Source organism: Rhea americana, unplaced genomic scaffold, assembly GCF_003343005.1.
Source record: "Rhea americana isolate MKP2758 unplaced genomic scaffold, rheAme1 scaffold_432, whole genome shotgun sequence".
NCBI classification, from domain to species: Eukaryota; Metazoa; Chordata; class Aves; order Rheiformes; family Rheidae; genus Rhea; species Rhea americana.
The window spans coordinates 323896-336450 of record NW_028186571.1 but is presented as its reverse complement, the minus strand read 5'-3'; the positions used below and the strand labels follow the sequence as shown (position 1 = coordinate 336450).

Sequence of the window (12555 nt, the reverse complement as noted above, 5' to 3'; positions counted from 1 at the left end):
TGCATGCTTACAGGCTGTGCATGCGTGTGCATGCAGTGCGTGTGGATGTGTGCACTGTGTGGATGGCTGTGGGCCTGCACACCTCCATTGCGCACACGTGTGTGCATGCACACCAGTGTGTGTGTGTGTGTATGTGTGTGTGTGTAGGAGAGCATGTGCATGCAGGGGTGTGCACACACTGCATGCCTGCTAGGGTGCATGCAGGTGCAGTGTACACATATGCGTGCAAGGGCTGGCGTGTGCAGGAGTGTGCATGCAGGGTGTACATGTGTGCATGTGGGGACATGTGTGTCTGTGCAGGGCACACGTGTGCACATGCATGCAGGGAGAAGAGGTGCGCAGCGTGCACGCGCCGGCGCTGTGCTGGGCGTGCGGGGCCTTCGTCCCCCCTGCCGCGGGCTCCCGCGCGCCTCTTACCCTTTCGCAACGTTACCGGAACACGTGCAAAACACCAATTCCAGGAAAGGTCAGCGCCGCGCATGAGTTCATCCGAGAGCAGGAAAAAAAAAACCCTTATTTCGATGAAATCTTCTGCGCAAGTTCCTCTTTCATCTTTCTGGGGGCATTTTCGGTTYGCCTGCGGCCGCTATCGCCAGGAAACTGCTGCGCGCTCGGCGGAGCGGGCGGCCGATAAGGCGCAGCGAGCCCGCGGCATCCTGCCGTGATTCCCCGCGCTCCCAAACGAGCCCTGCCCTGGGCACTTCGCCGCCGTCCGCGCGGCCCTTTCCAGCCTCGATTCCTAGAAACCCGGCGGCTCCCCCCCACCCCCCCSATGGATTTTGCCCTGGAAAAAGCCTGGGAGAGCCGGGATTGGCCCCAAAACCCAGGCGCGACCCGCCGGCGCGCCTTGGACGTGCCATCCCCGACACCGCGGCAGGCACCTCGCCGCGCCGCGCTGCCGCCGGGGACCCGCCGCGGCACCCGCGTGTGCGAGCAATAACCGCGGTCGCCGGGGCTTGGCGCTGGGTCTCCTCCGGCCGCCTCGCTTGGCACCTGTGGGCCAGGCTTCGCGGCCGCTGGGAGATAAAATCAGCCTTTATTAAATATATTAAATCTTGATAATTAAATAATTACAGAGTAGGGCCGCGGGCTGGGCTTGCCGACCCCCCTTGCCCCGTCCGCCAGGGCCCGAGGYGCCGGGCCGGGCTGCRGGTGCCGCAGCAGCCGCCGAGCTCRCCGGCACGGGCTGGGACGCCTCGGGAAGTGGCGGGACAGCTTGGAAAACACCAAAGCRGCATGGAAAGCACCAGAACAGCTTGGGAAAAAAAGCAAAACCCCATGGAAAATGCCAAAATGCCACGGAAAACCCCCAAGGGGCTCAGAAGCAGAGCGCGGGCTGGCAGCAGCGGGCAGCATCCCGCGGGAACTGCCGGGTGGCCAGAGTGGGCTCGCAGCCTGGGCCAGCTTTGCACCGCGGCGAGCGCTCCTGCGGGCCGAGGCAGGGACAGACGGACGGACGGAGCTTCCCGAGCAAGCGCTGCCGGGGAATTGCTGCAGCCACCGCCGGCAGGAGCCGGGCACGGACAGAGCCCCGGCCCCACGGCCCTGCTGCCTGCGTCGGGTTACCGATCCAGGGGGTATTTTTATAAACGGGCTGCAAAAGTTGCCTTTTTTTTTTTCCTTTTTCTTTTCAAATTAAAAAGCCCGAAGAGCCCCGGAGGCGCTGGGGCGTGCGCGGGGAAGGGCTGGGGGACCGCGGGCAGCCGCTCCCCGCAGCGGGGCGCAGCCGGAGCCGCCTCCTGCGGCCGCTCAATAGTCCTGTTTGGGCTTTTCCAGGGAATGGGTGAGCTTCTTGAGCGTCTTTTTAATCCGCAGGGCGGTGAGCCGGGCCGAGGGGCTCTGGTACCAGCACTCCTTCATGATCTTGGCGAGGGCYGACAAAACCTGGCGGAGGGAGGAGAGCGGGGGGAAATAAGAAGCTTTAATCGGAGCTGACGGGCAGGCAGAGCCGGCAGGGCGCCGCTGCCACCGGCCTCCCCGTCCCGTCCCCGCCGTCGAGCGTTTGCAGGGAAGGCGCCGCGGGAAAGCTCCTCCGGGCGCCGGAGCCGCCCGGCAGCTCCGCCGCCTCCGGCACCTCCGGGTCCCGTTTAACGGGTCCAGACCGAATCGCTCCRTATGCAAAGGTGGGAGCTGTTGGCGCGCGGCTCGCGGTGGATGTTTTTCCCGGGAAAGCGGGTGCTTTGTGGCTGGATCCCGCGGCCGGCACCGCTCCGGCGGGACGTACCGAGTTGGAGTAGAGGCGGTTGGGCACCACGGGGGTCTGCTGGTCGACGCACACCACCTTCTTCATGTCCTCGAAGCTGGGGTCGCTGGGCACCACGTCAAAGAAGGGCGGCCGGTACTCCTCCACGATGCCTGCGAGGAGGAGGAGGAGGAGGAGGAGGAGGAAGAGGAGGAGGAAGGGGACCGTGAGCATCGCCCCGGCTCGCCACCCACCTCGCTTGGAGCCCGGCAGCCAGAGGAGCCCCGAGCCAGCGGCTGCTGCTCCAGGGCACAAACCCCCGGCTCCAGCGCTGCATCGCGTGGCTGCACCGGGTCTGCTCTGCCGGGCCAGAACCGGCTCTAGCAGCGGCACCAGCCTTAGCCCTGACACCGGCTCTAGCACCAGCTCTGGCATTGACTCTAAGACTGGCTCCAGCAYGGCTCTAGACTGGCACCAGCTCTAGCACCAGCACTGGCTCTAGCATTGGCAGCAGCTCTACACTGGCACCGGCTCTTCTGGCTCTAGCACCAGCTCCAGCATTGACACTGGCTCCAGCACTGGCTCCAGTTCCAGCACCGCCTTCGTGCCCTGGTGCCCCCTCGCAGCCCAGCACCTCTGCTGCATCCCYGGCCGGACCCCAGCTCATCCCAGCTCGCTGCATCCACGGGCTCCGGCCCCTGGCGCAGCCCCGGAGCCCCTGCAGCGGCTCTCGCTTCTCCCGGAAGGGTTAAAACCTGCCGGCTCAAGGTCCCAGCCTGCACGTGGCTTTGCTAATTCGGAGTAAACGCTTAATCCGGAGGAGCCCCGGGGCAGTCAATGAGATTATCCCRGGCCAGACGGCACCTCGGGCCACCTCCCGCTTCGCCCAGGCTCCCTTAACGCGGTTACCGCACGCGGCTGGCGGGGGCCGGGGCCGGCGCGCGGAGCCGCGCTCCCGCCGTGGCCGGCTTCCAGGCAGCGCTCGCCGCCGCCGCTTTTCTAATCAGCACCGAACAAACACGGCGCTGATTGAGCCTAATGGGCCCTTTAATCAGGGAGCCGGGCGCTGACACGAGATTACAGTGTTTATAATTTGCAGCTAATCTGCCGGGCGAAGGGAAGGGAGCGAGCGGCGGAGCAGCTGGGGAGCCGCCGGCGCGCGGCCCCGGCGCCGCCGCTCACCGTTGACGGCCGTGCGCCGGGCGATCTCCCAGAGCACCAGCCCGTAGGCCCAGATGTCCGTCTTCTTGTAGGACTCGAAGCAGTCGGTGCGGATCTGCTCGCTCAGCACCTCGGGGGCCATGTAGCGCTTGGTGCCCACGCGCGGGTTGTTGCCGATGTCCAGGTAGTCGCTGCCCTGCGAGTGCATGACGGCCAGCCCTGCGGCGAGGCGCCGGGTCAGCCCGGCGGCCCCCGGCCCGGCCGCCGGCCCCCCGCCGGCCCCGTCTCACCCAGGTCGGCGATGCAGCACTGCTTGTTGCTCTTCACCAGGATGTTCCTGCTCTTCAGGTCGCGGTGGGCGATGGCGGGCTTGCCCTGCGTGCCAAAGATCTCCACGTGCAGGTGGACGAGGCCACAGATGATGGAGGAGGCCAGCCCCAGGCAGGTCTCGCTGTCCAGGGCCGTGCGCTGCAGGTAGTCGTAGAGGGAGCCGTGCTCGTGGTAGTGGGTGATGAGCCACAGCTGGGTGCTGGAGTTCCTCGACGTCATGTCGGAGGCGATGAAGCCTGGAGGGCAGGAGAGCGGCGAGGCGTGGAGCGGCCGGCGATGGTGGCCRGTCCCCGTCCCCGTCCCGGTCCCAGTCCCCGCCGGCCGGCTCTCACCCAGGATGTTGTCGTGCCGCAGCAGCACCGTGTTGTAGATCTCCGTCTCGCGGAACCACGACTGCTCGTCCCGCGAGGAGAAGATCTTCACGGCCACGTTCTCCCCGTGCCACACGCCGCGCCACACCTCGCCGTAGCGCCCTTTGCCTGCGCGGCGCGAGACCCGGGGGACCCCGTCACCCATCCCCGCTGGCCCCGGCTCCCGCGGGAACAGCGCCAGGACAGCAGGGTCTCCGCTCCCGGCGGGCTCCGGCACGCGCTCGGCGTCGGCCAGCGCCGCTGGCTCCCAACTGCCCTCTTGGGCGAGACTTTGCAGCCGCCACCGCCGGAGCGACGGGAGCCCGGCACACGCACGGGCCGCCGGCCGGGGACTTGGGGTAGCCTCTTACCCACGCACTCCACCAGCGCGATCTGCCGGGCCACCGTGCGCTGCACGAGGAAGGGCAGCCCCGAGCCGCTGCCCGTGGTGCAGTCGTCGCTGAGCAGGTCCTGCAAAACCGGGCCGGCAGCGAGGTGAGGCCGGGGGCCTCCGGGGCGCCCGCCCGCCGCCCCGGCGGCTCACCCACCTCCAGGGTGCTGTCTCCCAACACGGACGTCTTCAGCATGAGGTCGGTGTCGCCGCCGCGGCTGCGGGCCGCCGCGCGGCGGTGCTGGGCCAGCTTCCAGCCGAAGAGCGCCGTGAGCGCCGCGAGGAGCAGGAGCGCGAGCAGCGGCACGAAGATCAGCAGGAGCAGGCTGGGCAGGGAAGGCGCCTTGCCCGGCGCCTCTTCGCCTGGCGGGAGGAAACGCCGGGTGGGAGCTGGCGCCCGGGCGGACGCTCGGCTCCCACTTCGGGGCCGCGGAGCCGCGCAGCGGGGCCAGCGATCGCTGCCGCCGCGGCCCCGTCCTACCTCGCAGGTAGATCTCCAGGTCGGCGTTGCACATGCTGGCGTGGCAGCACTTCATGCCGAAGTGCTCCATCACGGGGCCGCGGCAGTTCTCCAGCAGGTGCTGCGAGAAGCAGCCCTTGTTCTGGGTGATTTTCCCATCCTCCTTCTTCTTGCTGACGAAGCACACCTTCCCCGAGCAGGTGGAGACGTTGCAGTGCGGCACATCGCAGGCGCAGAGCAGCTCGTCTGCGGGGCGCGAGCACAGGGCGCGCTCGCTGCGGGGCCGGCAGCGACGCCTCCCTCCGCAGCAGCCTCCCGTGGGCAGGCACCAGTGGTTTTGGAGTAAACGATGTTTTTCCAAGGACTCGGGGGTGGCTTTGCAGAGCGCGAACCCCAGACCGCAGAGGTCCGGCTCATCCAGAGCATCCCTGCTTGCCAGAGGCATGCAGGGCAGGAGGCGAGCAGGGACAGTGGCCTCCTGCTGCCTTCGGAGAGCCTCGCTCCGGGGGGCCAGTTCCCAGGAGCCGAGGTAGCTTTGGAGCACCCGGCTCTGCGCGGGGTCCCGGAGGGCTCGGCTGCAGCCGCAAGCACCGCGCGCCGCTCGGGAACCGCCTGCCCTCCGGCTCCGGGCGCCCTGCGGCTGCCCGGCGGGATGCATTTCGGGAGCCGGGCTCCAAAGCTGGGATCGTCCCCCCGGTGCTTCCCTGGCAGCGGGGCCGGCGCGACGCGGAGGGCGGCGATGGCCTGGTGAGATCCGCGCGGGCCGGCCCGGCTGCATTCCTGCCGCTCGATATAGCCCTGCCCTTTTGGGCGAAAATATCCCGCCTGGAATCAGCAAGTTCAGGGCGAGGGCAGCCAGACGGGGACCGGCCGGGGGGCGGGCGGCTGCAGATGCCGGCCGGAGACGGACACGAACCGAGAAAGCATCAGGCCCCGGGGTAATTTTTTGCATGGTTTTGCTACTCACCATCGGCAAAGCTCAGTGAAATGGTCAGAATCGCCAGCAGCACCGTCCCGGCGGCTCCTCGGGGCATTTTTCTGCAGAAAACAGACGCGGAGAACGGCTCAGCCTCACCGCCCGGCGCGGCTGCCCTGCTCCCGGGGACGCCGCGGGCCCCAGCAGGCCGCCGGGGACGGCGCGCCGGCCGCGGCGCCTCGCAGCGGACCCATCGCCGGGTGCCGTGCCGCCGCTCCGGGGCCGTGCGACGGGCTGGGGAAGGAAGCGGGAGCCCTTGCGTCCAACGGCGATCGGCCGGGAGGGAAGCGGCGCTAGGTAGGATGTGCTCGCTCCGAGTGGAATTTGGCTCCGGACGTCCAGGTTACCACCCCTTCCTGAGAACAATTCCCTGGGATCGGCGGACACGTGCGCACGGAGGAATTCGCGAGCGCGCTTCCCCGTAACGGGGGGCATCGCGCGCCGGCAGCGCCCCAAAGCCGGGAGAGCCGCCGCGGGAAAGCCGGCGAGCGGGGACCCGGCTGCGCCCGCACGGCTCCAGCGACCGTCCTTTAATCTAACAATTTCTATTTCAGCGTCTTCCAACTTCACGGCAAAAACGCAAGCCCCGGGTAGCTCCGACGAGCTGCGGGGTGGGAACGGCAGCGAGCCCAAAGCCCCCCGGCCCGGCTCGCGCGCCCCGGCCGCCGGCCGCGCTGGACCCGGCCCCCGGCAGCGGGCCGCGGAGATTTGACATTTTTGTTCCGAGCTTATCAATGACCCAAGCGGAGTCATTGCGGGAAGCCAAAAGTTTCCCAGCTGCTCCTCTGGGGAAGGTTTTGTTGTTTTTTGTTTTTTGTTTTTTAATGCTTCCTTGTAACAAACTTCTGCCAAGGCAAACACGATGGAGGCTGGATCTCACCCCTGCCCCTCGCCTCCCCTCGGCCTCACCCTGCAGGCATCTCCCCGCTTTTCTCTCCCCATTTCTACGCGCCCGAGACCTCGGGCCTCCACGTCCAGCCCCGCCTCGTTTGGTGCTTCGTCGCCCAGGGTTTCTCGCATAAACAAGCCAAAGGCTCCGTTTCCTGCAATTCAAGGCGCCCTGCCCATTGCAGCCAGGACAGGAATCAAGATTGTTTAGATTCTGGCCTTGATGGGGAAACGCAGTCACGCAAGCACAGACCTCATAAATACACATATACATATCTGTCCCAGACAGGCCTCCAGTGGCTCCAGCCGCGGCACAGCATGAAATGGATCTTTCCTCCCTAAAATAGCTCGCTTTGTTGCTGCTCGCGGAGAGGAAGCTCCCGAGGGGCTGGAGGGCGGGTGCAAGAGCCAGAGCCGCTCCGGGGCGCCCGGCGGCTCCCGCGGCTGGAGCGGTGCCCTGCCAGCCGGGAAATCGCCGCCGCGATGCTCGGCGCGTTTGGAGGACGGCTGGGTCGCGGGCTGGACAGACAGACAGGCGGCCCCAGCGGAAAACGCCCAGCGCCAACCCCGGGGAAATCCGGGCGCCGGATTGCGCCCAAAGCAGCCGGCCGTGCCCAGCGGCCCGAGCCCCCGCTGCGCTGAGCCCAGCGCCCACCCCTGCTTCTTTCCAAAGGGAGCTTTGCTCCAAAAGCCGGGGATTTGGTTTCCTGCGCCCTCCGCGCTGCCGAGCCCCTTGCCGCACGAGTCTTGCCAGCCCCGCAGCCGCGGGTCTCCCTGCCAACCCCCTGGCGCTAGCTGGGACAGAGCCGCTTCACCAGCCTCCGGGGTGCTCTTGGGCACGTTTTCTCTGCCTTGTTTTTCTCCACAATGAGGACAGCTACAAAATCTATCTTTTTCACACAGAAGCTGAGACTCCCATACAGCGAATTCCCTCTTAGGAGGGAACTTCCAGTAAAGCACAGTGAGTAAAATCCTGCCTCGTTAGAAGCCCACGGGATTTTTGCTGTTAGATGCAGTACAATCCTCACCCAAAATATTGCAATATACGTGACAAAACCGCATAGTCTGTAAACAAAATCAAATCTTAACCCAGGCCCACCCAGGACAACCATTTCTGATACAGACCAAGGCAGCAACCCGAACCCAAGCAGCTCAGCCGAGAGCCTTCCTCCCTCCCTTCCTCTTCCTTCCAACACACACATTCAAGCTGCAGCTTACAGACACTCCTTGTGCCCAGAGCAACATTTTGAGCCCAAGTCGCGAGGTCCAAAAGGATCAATGGCAGGAAGTCACTGCAGTTTTGCATCTCTTCATCCTTACAGATTTGCAAGATCATCAATGATACGGAGAGAATAAAAAAAGCTTTGGAGCATCCCATTGCGAAGGGAGGTACCAGCGGGGCGCTGGGGCCAGACAGACAACGCGGATGGGCGAGCACCTCCAACCGGCACCACCAGCAGCATTTCAGCGTCTTCTGCATCGAAGTCACTGAAAACTACTGAAACTGTTGCCCAGGGCGCTGGCCTGCCAGAAGCATCTTGAGTAAGAGCTAGCCCTTGCGAGGAAGAATTTCCCTGGGACTGAATAGAGACACAGAAGTTAAGGGACAGGTTGGGAAGCTGTAGGAGAGAGCGAGCACGCAGGAGGCAGCAGGAGACACGGTGCCAGGTGATGCCAGTAGTCCTCGGAGCACGGGACCGGCTGGAAACGGGGCCTCCCGGGAAGGTGAAAGCTGCGGCTCGTTCCCTCCGTGCCCTGGGAAGCGGGACATGGTGAACACTCCTGGCAAATAGCACTGTAAGGAAGACATTTTTTGCTCTTCTCAGCAGTTATTTCTTTGCATGGTTAAACCCTGGGATGGGCTCCGAAGGTTTCCAGAACAGCCTTAATGCACGCTGGGCACAGAGGGATTACTGCTGCGTGCCCTGTCTGGTCATATTGTAATGCAGGGCTCTGCCAAAGCCCTTTGGGAATATGCTTTTAGCAAAAAACATGAGTGCAAAACACACCACCGCCCAAACCTTTGAAACTGGAAGCTGCGTGCGGCAGGGAGGGGCTGCTCTGCGCACTGGCGGGGGCGCGCAGCCCCCGGGGAAGCGGGGCCGTGCAGACGCGCCGCGGCCTCCCCTCCGCCCTCCGGCCCCGCTCCCCCGCGAGGGTCCGGCCAGCCCTGCTCGGCAGCGGGGGCACCACCGCTTTATTTCGGGGAGTCGGGATGCACCAGGCTCATGCCTCGGGGCGAGCGGAGGAACGGGGCTGCAGTGCCTGCCAGCTGCCCCTGCACGCTCCCRGCTGAGCGAGCCTTATCCATCCTGCCTTATCTCAGAGGAACTCTCTCCTGCTATGGTGACAAATACCCTGTTAATGTCTCTCCTTGCGCTTAGCCGCGCGCCCCTGCCCTTCAGCAGCCTGGCTCTGCAGAGCGGCCCTTGCACTGCTTTCTGCTTTACAGTCTCAGCATTTCCTCTCTCCTCTGCGGTTATTGCTGCTGCTGGGAGTTTTCTTAATAGCAGGATGCACTTCATGACTCAGTTCCCTATTCGCTACTCTTTTCGCAGGGAATCAGCCACCACAGAGACCCTCTTGCTAGCCCAAAACACTGCTGCAGGACGGGCGCAGCCTGACAGCGCAAGCGCCGCTGCAGCATGCAGAGACGGAGARGAGGAAAGAGCCGCGCGCGCAGGCTTTTGGCAAAGCAGGGTGCAGGTGCGAAGGGCTGGGTCTGAAGCACCTCAGAGTCAGTAGGACTGCAACTCTCACCTCCCCATCATCACAGAATCGGTCAGGCATCAGTAGAGAGATTTTCCTCCTCCGAAGCACTCGGGTGCAGTAGGCACTCAGGGGAAGGCAGCGTTTAGAGTGAAGGGTTGTAYGTTAAGTTGAGATGACACTCAGATGCAGGGTCTGATTCAGACCAGACGCAGCTTGCCACGTGCGGTGCGGGCATTGGCACGGGACAGAGCGAGGCTGGCTGCAGCAACCTGCCCCGACGGGCTGCAGGGAGGCAGCACGGCGCTGCCCTGGCCCTGCCAGCACCCACGGCGATCGCTGCACCACGAACAAGAGACACACAAACTTAGAAGTTAATTTGTTAGAGAAACAGGAAAACAATGCTGATATTCCATCAATCTACTTATCCAGAGAATGGCAAAGGAGAGTTTTGTTAGCATGACCCTTTTATAACATTTATGCATGCCACAAGCTTTAAAAAAGTCCCTGCAGTATGTCTCAGAGCCCCCAAACCGCAAAAAAWCAGGTTTCTCTCTAGGCACTTTGCTCTGAAAATTGAGCCCTTCCTCCCAACAGCAGCTGCTTCACTGATCTGACAACACCATATCCCAGAGCTGCCTTTGTATCTGCAAAATCTCATTAGCTTCGATAGCTGGTGCAGCCCAAGGAGCCGAGGTCAAGCTCTCCTCCAGAGTCTTTCCTGCACCGATACAGCTCATTTTATACCTCAGAAAGGTGTCTGAGTTGCTCCAGTTATTCTAACTGGCCAATTTGCTTTTCTGGTTTAGGCTGTTGAAAGCACCTCAGTGGCTTGACTCTGTCAAGCAATTTAACATTTTGTGCAGATTTTTCCTCTCTGCCTCTCCTTCCTGGCTGGTTGAAGCTACCGAACCGCCCTGTCCCCTCCAGCACAGTGCGAGGTCTCTGCCGTTAGCTTTCCCTGATCGGGTGAAAATTGACCATTTTTCTTAGTCCTTGCTCCCTGTCTCTTAGCTGCTGTCTGACTCCAATAGCTTTTTACCTCAAAGCCTTTTGGGACAAACCTTGTAAAAAATCTTTCTGAAAGTCAAAATAAATCACGTCTGTTAGCTCTTCCTTACCCACTCTTTTTTAGAAAGTATGTTAGCAAAATATAGTTTTGCTTTGCAGAAACTGTGTTGTGCTGAGATATCRTATCATGTTGCTGCCTTCTAACTGCTTCTTTTCTCTGTCATTTTGAGTCATTAGCCAGAGTTTTGAACTTTCCCTCATTTTAGTTCATGCCTTTTAAAAATACACTCATGTTTACTGTTTTCCAACTCTCTACTACGGTCTTTCAGTTCCAGGTTCTTGTTAGAAGCCATATACTATTTCAGCTCTTTAATGAGGATCTGGGGACAGATCCTGTCATTGCCTGTACTGGTGTAAATCCATATTTATGCTATTGACTTTGCCAAAGTCCAGATTCCTCCATTACCTGAAGTAAACTTGTGTCCTAACAACTGTGATGGAAATAGGGCCAAATTCTGATCTCAGATACGCTAGTGCAAATCAAGAGGAAAAGCCTCTGATTTTGATGCCATTGCTCCAGGACCGGATTCATTTATCTGAGGCTAGACTCTGTTCCATACTAAGCAGCAAATAACCCATGTGGATGGCAGTAGATTTGACTCTTAAAAGATGATGAAAATTTTGTGGTAATGAAAGGAAGACCCAGAGGAACAGCCCGTTTTAGCAAGCAATGGAGAGAGCCAGCACCAAGCCAGAGGCTGGAAGGAGCTGCGAACGCAGACTCAATCCTTGACTGGTTTGAACTAGCGATGTTCTGATTTCTGTCCCATGTGGATCTACTTCAGCTCTGAGCTCCTCGCGACTCCTTTTTCTGTTCTGGACAGCAGCCTCACCACCATCCAGACCCCGAGAACACGCAGCGCTTTCCAACTCACCTACAGCTCTGCCCCTTCCCTGGGCAGCATCTGCCTTCGCCAGCCGGTCCCACGGGCATGCAGAGCGCTGCCTGACTCCAGCTCCGCACTTCTTCTCTTCTTTGTCACCAGCAAGGCCTGGGCAACACTGTCCCAGATGCGATCCTTTCGTCTTGAGCCCAAGTCCAACGCTCGGAGGAGACACACTTGGCTCACCCTGGGCAGCTCTCCTCCGTGCCGTGCACTCTGGCCTGGAGTAGCTTCATGGGTCTGCTCCCCTCCCCTCCCCGCTGCACACCGACCTTCCCAGCGCTGCAGACGGGAGGCTGACGGGGCAGAGCGTGGGCTCTCGTGTAAACCCCAGCCACAGCGTCACCCGTCCCAGCTGGGGACAGGGCGGCAAGTCTCAATTCCCGTCTGAACCCCAGGGGCTCCGCTCCACGTCCCTGTTGTCCGAATGCAGCAGTTTGGCAAGCGCTCTGTGATCTGGATGTGGGAGAAGTCAAAAAAAATGTTTCTTATTACTGCCTCTTCCTGCCTGGCTTTTCTCCACCACTCCCAGCTAATAAAGCATTTCCTATTGCTGAGCACACATCCACATCCAGCCTCCCTTCCTCCCGCACACACCGGGCCCCAGCTTCATCCTGGTTGCTCTCCCTCGTCCCATTCCTCTCACCCTGTCCTTCGTCAGGAGCTTTCTCTTACTTTCCCAACTTTCAAACAAGAAACAACCACTTGAGCTGCATGCAGACAAGGCAGCATCCATCATGTTCCTTCCATGAGCATCTAAAGACCTTTGCGCCTGGCAGAAAAACAGCTGGTTGATTTGGTTGTACCTGGGTTACGAATGGTCCATAGAGATACAAGGGCTGGTGTGGGTACGGCATCAGCATGCACTTCCAGCACGAGCCAGATGCAGGGATGGGAGGGAAGAGAGGAGGGTTTGGTCATCCTCCTCCTCCTGGTCCCAGGGTTTGTCCTACTGCCCCAGTACAGGGAAGGGAGCATTACTGCAGAGAGACTTCCCAGTCATTGAGTGCTGGCCACAGTGTCCTGGCAGGACTTTTGGGCAGCTATGTCAGAGGACCGGGGCTCCTGGACCTAATGTGACAGTGGGTAGGGAGTGCTGTCGAAGGGTGGCCCTGTAAAGGATGCTATGCGCTGTCCATGAGTGGTGAYCAAA

The 12555-nt window shown here is 61.6% G+C and overlaps 1 protein-coding gene across 3 annotated transcripts; it reads right to left on the bottom strand.

Moving 5' to 3' along the window:
• Positions 1-1017: 1017 nt before the first annotated feature.
• Positions 1018-11877, bottom strand: ACVRL1 (activin A receptor like type 1). 3 transcript variants are annotated; one of them, XM_085315650.1, is made up of 11 exons: positions 11394-11877; positions 9499-9786; positions 5842-5912; positions 4896-5120; positions 4572-4777; positions 4395-4494; positions 4006-4152; positions 3634-3909; positions 3365-3562; positions 2225-2355; positions 1018-1884 (listed from the first exon to the last, which is right to left on the bottom strand). In XM_085315650.1, the coding sequence occupies exons 2-11, from the start codon at positions 9507-9509 to the stop codon at positions 1750-1752; spliced, it is 1500 nt and encodes a 499-aa protein (XP_085171776.1). In that variant the 5' UTR covers positions 9510-9786; positions 11394-11877; the 3' UTR covers positions 1018-1749. The 3 variants fall into 3 exon arrangements, with proteins under 3 accessions (XP_085171776.1, XP_085171775.1, XP_085171774.1); XM_085315649.1 differs by lacking the exon at positions 9499-9786; XM_085315648.1 differs by lacking the exons at positions 9499-9786; positions 11394-11877 and adding an exon at positions 6041-6495.
• Positions 11878-12555: the final 678 nt, after the last annotated feature.